We start from the raw sequence: 17,783 nt of genomic DNA, 5'->3' as shown, positions 1-17,783 counted from the left end.
TTAAAATATCCCATGAATATAAGTTCTCCCTCCCAGTCCAGCAATTCGATATTTAACCAATCAAACATAAAAGGATCATCAGTATTGGGTCCATATACAACACAAAATACATATTTACAGTTTTCCAAGTCTATTTGAACAATTGCCCATCTACCCCCCTTATCCACAGCAGTTTTGGTGACTTCTAATCTTAATTGCTTTTGTTTCAGGGTGGGAACCCCTCTAATAGAGGCATTTAATGTTGAACAGGCTATTACCTCGTAGCCCAGTTGCCCTAGTAGCTTCCTATCTTTATAAAAAATATGAGTCTCTGTTAGTAACACTAAATGGGGGTTATACATCTGAAGCTCCTCATAGACTAATTGCCTCTTATTCTTACTGTTAAGGCCTGCAACATTCCAGGCTAAGCATCTAAATCGATACATTTCATAAATATATTGCCCTCTTCTGATCTGAACATAAATATTAACATCTCTCTATGATCATCTTCAACAGCTCTCATTCTCGTGTTGTCATTTTTAACATTTTTTACCCTCCTCCCAAAACCAACCGCCCCTACCCCCGACCTCTATTTCCTGCTGCCGCTGTTGGGGCAGCCTTACAGAGAGGCAGCATCAGAGTCCCCTGCAACCCTCTACTAACTAAAAAAAAACGTGAAATCCCTGCACTGTCTTCAGCCCAGGTCAGTGGGCTGAAGGTGTCTCCAGTGATAGAGGCCATGCAACACCCTAGGATCTTCCTTGCAGAGAAGGCCAGCGTCAGCCTGCATAATCGGTGTGGAGAAATCAGAATATCTGCCCTAGAGTCACAGCAGACCCTCCGGCAAACAGGGTTGTCTTGCAGTGAGGCAGTAGTGGCGGGAGTGCTTTAATCACAACTCTTGGCTCTGTCACAGTCTCCTCTCTGTGTAAGTTGTTGGTTGGGTCACCACTCTCCTCCCAATGTCACAAACACCCCCAGGTTAAAGGACCAAAGTGTGGAGGAACCCTGACTTGGGGCCTCCCTAAAGAGCAGGCAAGAAAGGGGGAGACAAAACCCCAGTCCAGTCCCTTTAGGCGCAAATCCACAGGGAGGGAGGGGTTTGATGATGTTGACAAGTTAACTCTGCACAGTCAGGGGACACTCCCACGGTCTGAGGCTGGGTCATGCACAGTGAGCTCTGTTAAGGGACAAACTTGTATAGTAAAGAGGATTGGGCCTTTTCTCACCTAATATGTCCAGTATGGGAATAGACACTGAGCTCTAAGCTTTCCTTAAGGGGCAATGGGATATTCAATAAGTGATGTGTGCACTTAGGGATTTAGTTTTTCATGTAGAGGTATTTTTCGGGTGAGAACTGTATGCAGAATTGACCTCACCTACCAGTACATGGTATGTATGGGCTGGGACTGGAGTGTTCATAATCAGCTCTGTTCTGGAAGAAAAATGTATATTAAAGAAGGCCATGCCTTTTAACACCTAACGTGTCTAGTAGGGGACCAAGCACTTAGTTGTAAGCTTTTCTTAGTGGGAGATTTATATTCAGATATTCCTGGGCCTGGTAATAGGTTATATGTTCACTGAGAGACAGGCCTTATGATGCACACCTTTGTTTAAGGAGGAAACTATGTGCAAGTGACTTTATCTACTAGCACATGCAATGAGTCTTTATGCTCACTTCTGCTTTGATAGAAACTTAACTGTGAAAAAGGCTCAGGCTATTTAACACATAACATATGTACAAGAGGACTAGACCAGTTAATTATCAGCTTAATTTGGGTAGGAGGTGTATTGAGAAGGAGGGTGCCTGGAATGAGGTGATGAGTGCATGTGGGGACTGTTCTTTTCATACAGAACATTGTTTAGAATGAGACTTGTGTGCTCAGTACTCTCACCAACCAGTACATGATATGTATGGACTAAGAGTGGACAGTACACAGTCACTTCTGCTCTGGTAGAAACTTGTATATTAAGACGCTTGAACCTTTTATCAAATAATATGAATAATAGTTAAGTAATGAGTAACCTGTGAGGTGTGGTTAAAGGTACATCGCTAACATACCATTGCATCATAAACTTTATAACCTAAAATTATGAAAACCTAGTTTAACAATTTGTTTGCATTCTCTGCAGTTTATCATAAGAACAGTTGTTCCCTACAAAGCACTCCACTGAGCCTCTCCAACATACACAAGTCACCCTCAACATACTCAAGTCACCCTCAACATACTCATCAAGCAGGAATGTGTACAACAGGGATTTCTTTTTCAAAGGTTCTATTACATACTGTTTTTACCCAAATCAGCCCAATTGTTAAATACCATACTGCACCTCCAATTGAATTTCCTAGTAAGTGACCTGCTCACTCCTACATTTCATTACAATCAACTTATTGCAGATATTTTTGTTATGTCCAACAAAGTTACATTTTCTCTCCGTCCAAATTTTAACATGTTTTTTCAACAAGCAATGACTTGCAATCAGTCTTACTAATTGTCACACAGTAAGTATGTTTAACTGTACCTAACATTATAAGAAATTGGAGACTAAGTTGTTTTCAACACTAAGGGGCTCATTAGGATGGCGGACGGAAGTGCGACCACTGTCCTGGAGTAGGCGGAAAATGCCTTTTCCGTGTCCGCCTGCCGCGGTCACTCCTCCGCCATATTAGGATAGTAAACACTGTCAAAAGTCTGTGCGCAACGGAAGAGCACGCACCGCCGCGGAACTACACCCGACCCCGCGGCGGACGTAACCAATCCAGAGACACCGCCATACGGACTGACGTCACCGACCGTCCCCCAAATCACGATGGTGGAAAACACACATAAAACCGCTGCAGAAAAAGAACCTGCCTGAACACGGCAATTTCCCCACAGCGAAGAAACCAGACATTGCAGAGATACCCACCACAAGCAGCTCGCCCACATGGACCCAGCGCTACACGCATTTCCGATACTCTTCGCGCTCCACCACCAGCAAGTCATGGACCATCATCGACGATGACGCAGGTACGCTACACACCATTTGCTGTCGGAAGGGGAGTACCTGCCTGGGCTGTGATGTTGGGAGGGGGAGTGTCATGTTTGAGAAACCACATTAGATCGCACAAAGATATCCTCAATTGAAGTACACAAGCAGGAATGACAACGACAAACCACTACACATGATTGACTTGCTTTATTAAACATAATCGGGGTACAATCTCTGAGTATGCAAGAGCATGGGCACTGGGTACAACAGAGCAGGTACATCAGAGGCAGCACATGAGAGTGCCACCGCCTCTGTATGTCGTTCTTTGTCGTGGCACGGTCCCTGACACATTCACTCAGTTAACTATCCTGTCCCACTTGTGGTTTTTGGTTGCCATGGTGGTCTGCTGGACTAGTGTACCGAAAAGGTGTGGTTCGAAATGGACGATTTCATCCACCATGACCTTCAACTCTGTCTCAGTGAATTTTGGACTTTTCTTTGGGGCCATGGTGTGTGATGTGCAAGGTGTGGGTGGAGTGGGTTGGGATGTGCAGGTGTGTGGTGTGTAGAAATGGTGTGGTTGGTGTTTCTGTGGTGGGTGTGTTTGTGTGCAGGTTGTATGTGTAATTTTTGTGTCTGCTGTTCGTGGTATTCAGCCTCTCGCTTGCAGCTATGCTGTGATGCAAAGGATTGTGGTACTGGGTGGGATCCATTTTATACCCTGTGTCGTGGTTGTGTCCCAATGGTTGTTGCCAGTCAGGTGCTAGGTGGGTGTGTTGACTTGTGTGGATTTTTAGGTGCTTGGGGGGGTTGCCATTGTGGCGTGTAATTGCTGTGGGTGTGTCAGGTGGGTGGGTGTCCTGTTTAGTGTGATTTGTATTTACTTCCGTCAGCCATTTTGGAATTGGTTTGACGGTAGGGTTGGTTTTCGTGTTGTCCTTCCGCTGGCATGCTCCGTTTATCGTTGCATTGTTTCCGCTGCGGTCGTGGATGGAGGTGAGTTCCGTAGGACTTGCGGCGTTATCCTAATTGCAGACACGGAGCCTCCGCAGGTATTGCGGTGGCTGTGCCTGTTCCCGCGGTCATGTTCGTCCGCGGCGGACGGTGTTTCTTTGGTTCCGTCCGCTTGCGGCAGTCTCTGGTGTACTCCGTCCGCAGCGGACGGTGTTTGATGTGGTACGTCCGCCGCGGTCGGAGTTTCGTGACAATATTATCCTAATCGCATCAGTGGTTTATCCGCAGAGCGATCGGGAGTATTTTGGCCGCGTCCTTGGCGGACGGAACCCGTTTCCGTCCGCAATCCTAATCGGCTCCTAAATCTGCAACTTTATACACATATCAAATTATTTGTCCAAATTGAAAATGATTAACACATCAGAAGCATTATGAGAAAAAAAAGACAAATGTCTTTACTGCATATTATTTCATCCACACCAATGCTAAACAATAGAATTAAAAACATTTTATATAAAATCTTACACAATGTTTGCAATTTAGAACAACTTGCGCGCACAAAAAATAATTCATTTACTAATTGATGATTTCTTGCAATAAACTTGAGCTGCATAAAACGTTGCTGTCCATATTAAAGTTATTATACACTGTGCAAACCTAATCATAAAGCAGCATTGTATACACATTTTACTGGGCAAGTTGACTGTTCCTTTAACCTCTCTGTACATGTTGTAGTGGATCCCCCGCAAAGTCGTCAGAAGCATGCTTCAGATAGTAAATCTTGTCCGGTAGATTTGCAGATCTGTGGCGGCACTCAGCGCTGCCCAGAGTAAATTCACAATGGATCTGCGGATCCCTTGAATACCAATACCCTTAGAAACAGTACACAACCAACATAAATGGACATATAGGTTATTCTTTTGTAATCTCTCCTTTCATGTTTAAAAATCAAAACTATGGTAGGTCAACCCATATACTTTTTATTTTAATGCTCCCTTCCCCCATACATTTTTCCACCAGAGTAGTTTCCATGATAACCAAATTTAAAATCCTTAGTACCAAGCTCCAGGTGAAAAGTTCATAAAATGTTGGCTGCTCTGTCATTCTGAAAAACAGTTTAATTGGATGTTAATTTCTATAATGGGAACATTTAAACCTATTATAGTGAGTGTAAGAGATACATTCTGCTACCTACCAATCAGAGTACACTGTTCAGATAGCACTTATTCACTATGTAACTTACTACAGTAAACCTTCAGCCAACTACAATCTTTACTTTCAGCCAACCACAATCTTATCTGTTTTCCCCATATTTTTCATCACTCTCCATGCCCAGTATTGATGTTTCTCATTCTGCTACATACTCCCACTGTATCCAGTTCCTCAATAGAAGCATCATGGGTAGAGTGTGCATTCAATACATTGTGGCATTGACAATGATCTAGGATTTCCTCAAGTGGACATCACTTGGATTGGCTAGAGAGGCATGAAGTGGCATCAATTGTTGCCTATTCTTGAGAGCATTTCGGATTGTGAGCACTCAGACCTCATGATTCTGTACTGTGACGGCAACAACCTGGGTATAATCAGACGATGGACTTGGTATCCAGGGAGGAGACATTGACACAATTGATGGCTCTATATTTTCACAATGCCTTTATATTTTCCAACATATGTCAAAGGCAGAAGTGGTAGTGGTCATCTGACTTTTGTCCAAAGAATAAGAAATTTAGGAGATGTCACTAAAACATTTTCAGAATTTCTCCCTCACCATAATGATAAGCTCCATTTACCACAATATCTGGCTCGACTTGCCTGGAGTATTCTGAAAGGATGGACTTCGTTTCACAGCAGAAGGGAATCCGATCTTCCTTAACAATATCAAGGATTGTATTCAGCTCTACTTATAAGTGTGCACAACACACTCTAAACACAAAGGCTCTTTTTCTATGGAAACATGATTATAACTGTAAATTTCCCGCTGCCTGAAATAACTGAACAGAATCACACCAATCTTGACACAAGGTAGAGCTTTACTCAAGGATTATGCTTTTGTTGTTTATATGTAAATCTGCTCAGTGCTTTATGAGAAAATAGCATGTAAAGAGGCTCAGCTTAGACTTAAACTGGTTAAATTTAAGAAAAAGTGAGTGAAATATGTACCTTTTAGGTCCCTAACTTTACTAAAATTCAAAAAAAAGCTAAACGTATTGACCATGGGTGCTTTTTATTCCTATCAACCATTTAGGATCAGGGTTAAAAGACTTGGAAAGATCTGTATGGTTGCCACAACATTGAAACAAAAAGCTCTGGCAACCATTAAAAGCTCAGGGGCTTAGTCCCTCGGTCCTGAATTATACAAATTTAAGGGATCAATAAAGGCAAAGGGGAAGGACACCCTTACCCCCAGGCTTATGTTGTAGACCCCCAAAGTGTTTTCAAAATTTTAAAAAGATACATTTTGTCACAAGATCTCTGTGTATCCAGTTGCTGGATATCAGGATCATAGGGATGCCCTCCAATGTGGATTTGAGGATCAAGTTGTGTATTCGAGGACCCAAAATAATTTTTTATAAAAGGGTCTGGTCAGGGCCAGACCCTTCAGAGAAATGTCCTCTGCCAGCAATATGGAGTGGAGTTAGCTATAGAGGGACTTGCACCACCACCAGGTTCACAGCCTCCACCTCCCCCTCTGCTCTGCACAGCCAAAGGTGGCCTGTTCTCATTGGTGCATAGAGTTTGGCCTGCATGGCTTGACAGTCTACCCATGCAGTCAAGGAGATTACACAGTGCAGATTAGCTGTGGTCGTAGATTTGTGCGTACACATCCCTGCTATAATTAGGATACCGGAGTTCCTTATAAAAACATAATATGCTGTCAGCCCATGCTTCATATTATTCAAAGCGGTAGAAAAGGGGATGGTGATGGACGGAGCATCTGAACCAATCAAACACTCACACCCAGTCAACAGATCTGGGTTTAATCCATCACCGGTCTTTAGCCCACTCTGCCACCACAGTTTAGCCATGGCCATATGCAAATCAGTCTGACCCTGTGCCTCATGGGAACAGTCCAGCCCGAACTGCCAAGCCATGCCTTCCCTGGACCGGAAACAATCTTCCTAGGACCGGTTTCCGGCATTACAGCCGTCTTCAGCCAGGCTTGCTTGAATCCAGTGGCAAAGTGAGCAAGGGACTGACGTCTGAGCATACCGTGCCAATTTATGGCGAACAAAGCGGTACAAAAGGGGGTGGTGATGGACGGAGCATCTGAACCAATCAAACACTCACATCCAGTCAACAGATCTGGGTTTAATCCATCACCGTTCTTTAGCCCACTCTGCCACCCCAGTTCAGCCATGGCCATATGCAAATCATTCTGACCCTGTGCCTCATGGGAACAGTCCAGCCCAAAATGCCAAGCCATGCCTTCCCTTGACCAGAAACAAGCTTCCTAGGACCGGTTTCTGGCATTACAGCCGTCTTCAGCCAGGCTTGCTTGAATCCAGTGGCAAAGTGAGCAAGGGACTCACGGCTGAGCATACCCTGCCGACGTATGGCGAACAAAGCGGTACAAAAGGGGGTGGTGAAAGACATGTCATGTAATGCTCTACACAAGTTTTCTAAGGAGACTTTAGGTATTGCCTTAGTGATAGCCAAAGTTTGTGCACTGCAATGGTTGGAATTTAACTTAGATTGAAGTGTAAAAAACACATCAATGTTGAATGTGATTAAAACAACACAAATTTCCCTAAATTAAAAAGTGTAAAGAGAAGTTATGCTTAGGTTTTCTCATAACACACTTATGTATGCTTAACAAGCCTCTGAAATTCACTGAAAGCAAACAGTTAAATTGAAGGTATGATTAGAAAAGTAAAACTATACATAACTTGCACCCCCATCATGCACTAATTAAGATCTCACATATTACATCACTCATGACATGTTAAATGGCATCATTGATGACATCTCTGTTGACATCCCAGATGACATTTTAGAATTATGGTACTACTCATTCGCATTGAGAGTGAGACTCTAGGGCTGTCTTTTGCCCGACTGCCCAATCGATTGTGAGCAATAAACCCAAAATTATGCACATACTCTTTGCCAAAGTGCAGCAAATATTGATCACAAAGGTTGTTTTTCACTTAGGCCCTATGGACAGTCCTCTGCAGTTGGTCATCCTACACTACACACAGTCTTCCGCTGTGCAGAATGGAGTTTAACTTAGCGGCTCACTTACAATGACACTTTGAGCTAAACCACCTGAATGGCTAGCCCTTGAGCCATAAGTAGTGAACTATAATCGTCAGACAAGCCCTGTACCCAACCGTCCATAACTGATAAGCCTCAATGATACACAGTCTTGGTTCATAGCACAAGGCTTTGACTGTATACCAAGGGAATGCACCCAGCCCTCCACTAGAAAGTAATCCTTGGTTCACACAACCTCTGGCTTTATTTAGAGATTTTGGCAACAGGCTTTTGCTTTAAGCTTCAACCTAATTCATTCATCTGATCTGTCGTTCATTAATGTGCTGCACTAATGGCAGTGCATTATATTTATAGGGAGCACTGGCCCTGTTTGGGCCCAGCAAACAGGGAGCAGTGTGTCCTTTACAAAATGCGGCCCAGGTGGTCACCTTTCAATGTATGTTTAAATTCTTGACAAAAAAAAGGTTGGATGCCAATGAAATACTGAAGTGATACGAATTATAAATGTGTTGAACAATTGGAAAGTTCAGAAGTGAAGTTTACCCTTTGGGTCCCCAATATCTGCTAAGTGTCTAGGATGATAATGTGTACAGACTTGTACCTTTCCATAATGTGACTGTTTCTGTTATTGCTGTTGGCCCCTGTCTCCTGGTGCAACCTGAGTATTGGCTTTCGGGTCAGATGTTGTAATGAAGTACCATCACGCAGTACAGACTCCTTGAGGACTCAATTAAATCTCTCTACCATCCCGTTGGTTTCGGGATGATAGAGAGAACACCGTTTATGTTTAATTCCATTTTTAGTTAAATACTCTTCCATCTCTTTTGAGACCAACTGGACCCCATTGTCGGTCAGTAGAGAATCGGAAAGTCCTTCCCTGGCAAAGATTTCTTCAAGAAAGTTAATGACATCTTTCGTCTCTGTATTCCTTACAACTTTAATTTCCGGCCATCTGGAGAACACGTCTATTAAAACCAACACAAAATACTGGCCAGAAGAACTAGAAATTGGTCCCAGCAGATCAACAGCAATTTCCACCCAGCATCTAGAGGGTTCTTTACGTATTACCATGGGTTGGATTCTCATTCTTTAGGTTTTTATCACAAGTATTACACGGTGCACAATCTCTCAAAACACACTCAACTTGGAAATCAATACCGGGCCACGAAAAAAGTGCATGCAAATTCTTTCTTAAGTCTTTGAGACACCTAGATGTCCCTGATGAGCTTGTTGGATGATCCTTGGTCTGACACAGGTGGGAGGTATGAGTTTCGTACCTCTCCCTAATACACCAGAATTAATAGATAATTCATCACGAACATTCCAAAATTTGCAAACATCCTCATCGAGCCCTTTCATACTCTTCCAACCTTTAGTGACTAACTCCGAGATTTTCACAAGGACCACATCTTTTCTTAAACAGTTTTTTCACTCATCCTCACTCACAACTTTAGTAGTAATTTCACACACCTTGTATTCATCATTATTCCACAATTCACCAATGTTCTCTGAGTCTACATTCAAATTTGTCTGAACAAGACGAGAGAGACAATCAGATACTTTGTTTTCTATGCCAGGTATATAACTCACTACAAAATCATAGTCTTGAAGAGCAATGACCCATCTGCAAATTCTTGAGGAGACTGTGTCTAGTTTTTTTTACTAAAAAGATCTTTTAATGGCTTGTGATCTGAACGAACTAAGAAAGAGTTTCCCTATAAATTATTTTTCGATTTTCTGATGGCCCAAAAAATGCACTAGGTCTCTTTTTCTATAACAGAATATGCATTGTCTGGTCCTACGAGAGCTCTTGAAAGAAACATGATGGTCACTTCCTTCTCATCTTTTACTTGCTTAAGAACGGCACCTAGTCCTTTAGAACTGGCATCCGTAATCAAGATTGACTTAGCAGAGATGTCAAAACTGTGAAGAGCAGGGACACTTCTCAGGGCATTCTTGACATCATCAAATTATTCTTTACATTTGCTAGACCACACAACTGTTGTCCCTTTCTTTAAAAGGGTTCTTAAGGTATGTGTTCTTGAAGCAAACTGAGGAACAAATGTATTACAGTATTCTGCCATCCCAAGAAAACTAACTAATTCCTCTCTACTTTGAGGTTCAGAAAGGCTGGCAATAGTTCCAACTAAATGATATCTAGGCTTAACACCTCCTTTGGTTAGTTTATGTCCCAAATAATCCAATTCACTCAAATTGAACTTGCATTTGTTATCACGAAGTGTCAAACCACAAGACTTAAACCTTGACAATACCTCCCTAAGTCTTTAATCATGTTCCTTTTGTGACGAACCAAATACCAAAACGTAGTCTTGATATACCTTAACACCTGGCACACCCTGCAAAACATTTTCCATAGCTCTTTGGAACACTGATGCAGCCGAGTTAAGAACGAAAGGAAGACGAGTAAATGTATATGTCCCAAAGGGCGTCATAAAAGATGTTAAATCCATGGAATCCTTATCTATCTTGATCTGCTGATATGCTGCCCTCAGATCTAACGTAGTGAAAACTTCCGCACCCTCAAGTTGAGTCAACATCTCAGAGATGTTTGGAAGTGGGTACTTGTCAGCAACAACAGCACGATTGAGATTGCGAACACATAACCTAATCTCACCAGAAGCCTCGCGAGGCAAAACAGCCGGAACCAACCAATCACTTGCCTCTGTTTCTACTATGATACCTTCACTCTTAAGTTTTTCTAATTCATTCTGCATAGGCTCCATTGGGTGCCAGGGGTACGTTTCGTACTTTGCAAGAGACTGGAACAGAGTCAGATTTCAGTATGATCTTATGAGTATAATCAGAGAGACACCCTAACTTTTCACTGAAGACCTCATCAAATTCTGACCTCAAATCGTGAGTCTGAGGAACTTCAACTAGATTCTTAGGATGATCATTTTCGTATGTAACCTTATCTGTAACTTTATTGGTAGAGGTGATAACAGGATTCCTCAAAACTATACAAGGATCAGCACCAGGGACCAACATCACACCTAGGTCAGCTTGATGGAACCAACTGATAATACAGTCTCCTCTGCAGGGTATGTAAATCTTTCCATCAGTAATTCTTCCTTTATACTCAATTTCATCTGTAAAGTAGCCAAATAGTTTTATCGGCTGTCCTCAATACGCTAAACGTCTAAAGTCAGGTTTTGAACATTTTTACCTTGTGACTTAAATTGGAATCATAAAACGCTTTAGGGATTAAAGTAATTTTAGCACCAGAGTCGAAAAGCATATTAACTGTACAACCATTTACTTGTACCCCATCAATCGGATTCTTTAATACTTTGTTAGTACCGTCAACAGATTGAACTAAAACTTCACCACAGTGAAGATCATCTGATTCAAAATCAGAAGCATTCGAAATAAACACTTCTTTCACACGTTTGTTTTTCTTATAAATTTTCTTCCTACACACCTTTGTAAAATTACCTATTTTCCCACACGTTTTACATTTAACAAATAACGCAGGACAGGATTTATCATTTGTCAGATGGCCAACAGTGTCACAACGAAAACACTTCACATAAGAACCTTTTTGGGAATTTGCATTAGCAGAATCTTTGAATCTAGGTTGTACATTGGTTGAATCTTTATATTTTGAAACACTAGGTTTTGTTACACTTTGAACTTTCTCAGTATTAGTAGGACTAACATTAGACTCTTTTTTTTAATCACTTCTACACATGCAAGAGAGTGTTCAAGACGTTTGGCAATTGAGACGAGTGGAGAAGTGTGGCTCAATGGTTAGAGCGGCAGACCCTGATGCAGAAGTCTAGCCCGGGACCAGGGTTCAATTCCCCGCCTCTGCGGGTCTTGGGCTCAAAATTCCACGGACCTGATCATTCTCGCCTCGGTACCTATTCCAATCATGGAGTCCCACTCTGTAACTCTGGGCAATAGCTTGCTTAATCTCCACAACGACCCCCACAACGCTAAGGATGCCTGGCCTCCACCTTGGGGGTGCCCAGGAGTGGACGCCTCACAGGGAAAGCCAGGATTTATCTTATCTAAGTTGCATCCCAACGTAAATTGCAGGTAGCTGCCAATTTCCGTAAGTGAGTAATATATACTTCAACAGACTCTTGTGGAAGTTGCATAGATAGTGTTTATCTAACTTTTTAAGACAAATCTCAAACTCATTAAGCCGTTAGATTCTTCATCACCAAGTTCAAGTAGATGTTCAAAAACGTCTTGGCCCTCAGATCCCAAGCAATGCATGAAAAGAGCGGATTTCTTTTCTGCACCCAAGGAAACGCCGCAGACTCTCAGAAGGGTTTTATGCCAGATCGTCACCAGTGTAATGAAGTACCATCACACCAGTAGAAGACTAAATAAAGCAGGTTTGTTCTTCAAGTAAACAGGTAAGTAAAAGACGTCCTATCCACATAAGCATAAAGGAAATAACTGACTCTCGGAATTACTTAAAGCCTTTTCAATAACAACATTCTAGAACAGAGGAAGTTGCCTTAAGCAACAATGATAATGCATATATAAAACCAATTAAAGATATTACACATGTCTTTCCCAAGATGCCAGAGACTTGCTAGTAGCGGTTTGTAAGAAATGCTGGATATGTGAAACAATGTAGGAATGACTGCCCGTGCCAACCGGAAATGTTTCATAGTGTGGCTTCTTTCAGAAAGTAATTTCAAGAACTGGGGGTCCTTTTAAATGCATGATGCTTGAAAGGGTGATAACTAACGTGTAATGGCATATGCTCTGTAAATTATACAGATTTGTAAAATAAGAAACCATTTTCTCTAATATCAAATTGTTTTGATTATAGGTGAAATCATGAAAAACATGTTACAACAAGCTTCCATTAAAAAGATTTCTCCCGAGAAGCACAAGTGAGTTCACGGTCTACTTTTAAGTATGTTGTAGTTTTTGTCCTCAAAGGCTGCCCTTTTATTAAAAGATGGATGAGAAACGTAATCAATGTATTCAAAACCTAAGAGATAGACATTGTAGTTTAGTACATTATTCGAAAGACATATTCATAAAAGCTTTCCCCTTTTGTCAATGTCTTTTAATATATTTATTAGATTGATTTCACAATTACAAAAAAATAAAATAAGCAACATACATTCATACATCCAATAATGTAAATGTTATCAAAGAGAGTTAAGCAAAAATGAGGATGCAGACAAGTAGGAGGCTGAATACAGAATTTTACCTGCAGTTCTTTAAGCATAGCCATACATTGCACAATTTCTGGATGCAGTTTTTGCACAAATACCCACCGCAGGATTGTGCAGAATGTGGAGTGTCCATTCTAACTAATGTTATCTGCAACCAAAGACTTTAACTAAACGCAGGTAATTCTAAAACCGTTCAGTCTGAAAATGTTGTTACTGTATTCTCATAAACAGAAAGTCAGTTAAAAAAAAAGGGTTCATTCATGTTACATTTTTTGACCCGTTTCAAGTTCAACCAATACATAAAGATGCCTTTAAATTCTGTTTCTATCTGGTCACATTTGCTGGACTTCGAAGACATTAGTCAAATGTCAGGCGATTCCTTCTGCCAAATTGCTGCTTATGTTTTTTAGCATGGTAATTGGTGTTTATAAACTTCTCTCACTTTGCAATCAGAGAAAGAAAAGTAAGTTGAATTAAGTGTCTATCTTGCTTGGGTATAGGAAGTGTGAAAGGAAGGCTGTAGGATGACATTTTTTTCTAGCACACAACAGCATGTAAATATCTGTAAAGTAACTGTACACATTCAGTAGTTAAGAAAGCAGAATTAAGCATATTTTTTAGGTAATTTAGAAGCGTGATGGAAACAAAGATTTGAATAGGATCAAAATAATTCTAGACAATGTATTGGGTGATCCACAAATGAAAAATATTCATGAAACCGGATTTCTGCACATTATCATTTGTGGGTCATATAGTTTTATATGTAAAACTGTATGTCTGTGCAAATATAGTGGACATTTCAGATAAAATGTGCTCTCTGTAAATGACAGTGCTTGACCACACTGTGCTTTAGCTACATTAAAAAAAATCTCTCGACTCTTGTCCATGAAAGCTAGGTGATTCGCGAAAGCTTGTCTTTCTAAAAATTGGGTTGTGGTTCTAAAAGGTTTGGGAAGAACTCGATCTAGATCGAATTACACAAGTCATGGAAACGCAAGCTCTTCCACCTTTGATTTCTGTTATCAATTAATGCAAAGCTTTTTTTAATTTTAACAGAAAAATAAAGAGTGGTTTGCTAACAGTTTGGTTCTAAAACAACAATTTGAAACCCCATGTGTAAAGGAAAAATCAATACTGAACAGAGTTACTTTAGCAGTGAAGCATGTCGACCTTATTGAATATGTTCACACATGTGACCTTTGCACCTTTCATTAGTGCTGGTTGACATCTTGTCAATTTGCGTGTGTGTGTGTTCCCATTCTTCTTTTTACAGCCTTTGGATAGGCAGTCCCCTGTTTTTCAGACACTGTTACTGACCCAATTCTTAACTTTGTTGGGGCTGGATGTGGATGCAGCACACCACCGTTCTATTCATAACACAGGGAGTAGTACGCTATTCCGGAACCTAAGGTGGGATCATTAGTGGGAGCTATGTGATGGAATTCAAATGGGTGGTGGTATTTATTTTTAACATTTATAAAGCGCACTGTTACTGAGCGGTGTCCTGGCGCTGTAATGATAGCTCCCCTAGCTAAGCCTCCGGTTTAGTTTATAAACAAGCACGTTTTCAAGCTTCTCCGAAAAGTCATAAGGTCCGTGGACAGTCGGAGAGCCACCAGGAGGGCATTCCAAGCCAGAGTGGCCCCGCGAAAGAAACTTCTGCCCCCCAACACACTTTCCTGATGCGTGGGATCTTAATCAGCCAGAGGGCGGCTGACCTGAGGAGTCTCCCTGGTCTGTACCAGTGGAAATATTGCCCAAAGAATGGTGGGCCAATTCCATGGACTGCCTTAAAAACAATGCACATTGTTTTGAATAAGATCCGCTTCCCCACTGGGAGCCAGTGAAGCTTCACCAGTTCCTGCGAGATGGAGGCGAACTTAGGTAGGCGTGTGAGAAGGCAAGCAGCTGCGTTCTGTAGTATCTGCAGCTTGTTGAGCACTCCTTGCTGGGCTTCAAGGAGTAGGCTATTACAATAATCAAGTTGTGACAGCACAAGGGCCGCCACCACCGATTTTTTGCAGTCTTCTGGTAGGAACGGGAGGACTTTCCGGAGGATTTTCAACGTCCAATGAATGTATGAGGATAGGGCGTTTACTTGAGGTCTGAAAGAGAGTCTATCATCTATCACGACCCCCAAGTTCTTTACCTTGTTTACCAGGGTGGGGAGGCCCCCCATCTCTTCCGGCCACCACCGCGAGCTCCAAAAGTTGACTGTGGAGCCAAGCAGTATCACTTCAGTTTTGGCTGAGTTAAGCTTTAGGCAGTTCCCTTCCATCCAGGTGCTCACTGCTGTCATGCACTCCTGGAACTTACCGGCCACGCCATCCTCTCTCCCTGGAAGCAGCGACACCACAATCTGTGTGTCGTCTGCATAAGATGGTAATTCGAACCCATAGGAGTGGATAACCGGGGCCAAGGAAGATTCGTAAATATTAAATAGGGTGGGGCGAAGCGAGGATCCCTAAGGAACCCCACAAGGTGGCTGAAATGGTTTAGACTCGTATTCCCCCATTGCCACCACCTGAACCCTGTTGGTCAGGAAGGCTCTCAAGATGTCCAAGGCATTCCCCTGTACCCCGCACTCTTCCAAACGGTCCACCAAGATGGTGTGGTGGACCGCATCAAAGGCCGCCGATAAGTCCAGCATGACCAAAGCCGCTCGACCCCCTGAGTCCATCACTTTCCTGATTTCTTCCGTTGATTTGATCAGGGCAGATTCCGTACTAGGGCCAGGTCTAAACCCATGCTGTGAGATATCAAGGCCTTGAGCAGTTCCTAAGTATGCACTGAGCTGGGTGTTCATAGCTCTTTCTATGATTTTCACCGGCAATGGTAATCTCGCAATCGGCCGATAGTTGTTGGGGTCGGTAATATCCAGGTTAGGTTTTTTTAAACGCGCTTTAATCTAGGCCAATTTCCAGCTGGATGGAAAGTTCCCTGTCTCAAATAGCTGAATAAATAACTTGGCTAGGGTATCGGCTAAAAGAGCCGCAGCCTGCTTTGCCCCTGTTGCCTGACACGGATCATGTGGCGAGCCTGACTTTATGCTCAGCAGCTGCTTCTTGACCTCTTCTCCACTAACTAGAGCGAACTAAAGCAGTTTGATCTCCTGCATGTTTGCTGTCCGATTCTTGGACCTGGATTCTTGCAGGCTCTGCCTGACTTGGATTTCCAAAGATACAAAAATGTTCTCCACCTTGCTCACAAAGAACTGGGCAAGGTTCTCGCAGAGTTCCGGGCTGGGGGGTGTGGCCACTGGCTTGGGCGTAGCCAAGCTTCCAACCCTATAAAAAAGTTCCTTGGATGAGCTCTTGGCCCCAAGAATATGATCCGTGAAATAGGATTGTTTAAGTTGTCTAATCCTCTCTTTATAAGTCCCCTGGCTAGCTCTATATTTCTTTTTGTCAGCCTCACTATAGTTTTTACGCCAAGCCCGTTCAAACTTCTTACACTCGAGTTTTAGCTCCCTGAGTTCCTCTGAATACCAGGGGGCTGACGGGACAGTTCGGGAAGGGCGCCAGATTTTTGGTGGAGCTAGAGTAGTGCAGGCCTGGTCTATCCAATTGGCATATGTGGCTGCCGCTTCGTCTGCCCCTAACGGCATGGTAATCCTGGAGGCCACCAACAGCTCCTCCAGGGCGGTCCCCTCTATCTTATTCCAGGCTCTACAGGTCCTGGCTTCCTTCTTGTCCTGTCTCGCTCTCTGCGGTGCTGTGGCTAAGATGCTGAACCGGACCGCAGCATGGTCTGACCAAGCGACTGGCTCTGTTTGTAAGAATTTTAAATCTGGATGATTTGTATAGATACCATCCAGGGTGTGGCCAGCCCTATGAGTGGGGCCCATAACCACCTGTGCTAGACCTCCCCCCTCCATTAACCCTTTTAGGGCTGTTGTATCGCCTGACTATTTTCTAAATGAAAGTTAAAGTCCCCCAAGAAGGTGTAGGCTTTTGCACACAGTGCTTCCTTTAAGAAGTTACCTGCTGCGCCCAGGAAATATGTGTTAGTGCCGGGAGGTCTGTATGGAAGACAGCCCTTAAAAGATTGGTGGTCGGATAGAATTTAGTTAAATGCCAGAGCGTCACAGGAGTTGGAAAGTATTGGGAAAAATCTACCTTTAATAGAGGAGTGGTAGATAATCGCCAAACCCCCTCCTCTTTTCCGAGGCCTATCTAAAATGAAGCTCAGGTAATCTGCTGGGGTAGCCTTCACGACGTCCGGCCCAGAGGCCGCGTCTGTCCATGTCTCAGTGACAAACGCAAGCTTTATAGCTTTGTCCTGAATCAACTCGGCTATCTGTAAGCTATGCTTGACCAGTGATCTAGCATTAATCATAAGACAGTCTGAGTCACTCCTTATGGTCTCCCCCCTAATCCTGGTCGATGTAATATTAGCCTGAACTGGCCTCATGAGGATGTCTGGGGTGGCCCTATTACATGATTGGCAGACATGGGGGCCCCCTTGTGTAGTCACCTAAACCCTCAGCGCTTT

General features: G+C 42.8%; 1 protein-coding gene across 2 annotated transcripts in view; it reads left to right on the top strand.

Annotated features, from left to right (window-relative positions):
* Positions 1-17,783, top strand: part of CTTNBP2 (cortactin binding protein 2) — a 670,231-nt gene that overhangs the window by 589,464 nt on the left and 62,984 nt on the right. For both annotated transcript variants that reach the window (XM_086919417.1, XM_086919418.1), the window contains one exon: positions 12,935-12,998. In XM_086919417.1, the coding sequence (XP_086775543.1) occupies positions 12,935-12,998 (64 nt within the window). The remainder of the gene's footprint in view (positions 1-12,934; positions 12,999-17,783) is intronic.

The sequence above is a fragment of the Lissotriton vulgaris genome, chromosome 1_1 (assembly GCF_964263255.1).
Source record: "Lissotriton vulgaris chromosome 1_1, aLisVul1.2, whole genome shotgun sequence".
Classification (NCBI taxonomy): Eukaryota; Metazoa; Chordata; class Amphibia; order Caudata; family Salamandridae; genus Lissotriton; species Lissotriton vulgaris.
This window is presented reverse-complemented; position numbering and strand designations above follow the sequence as displayed.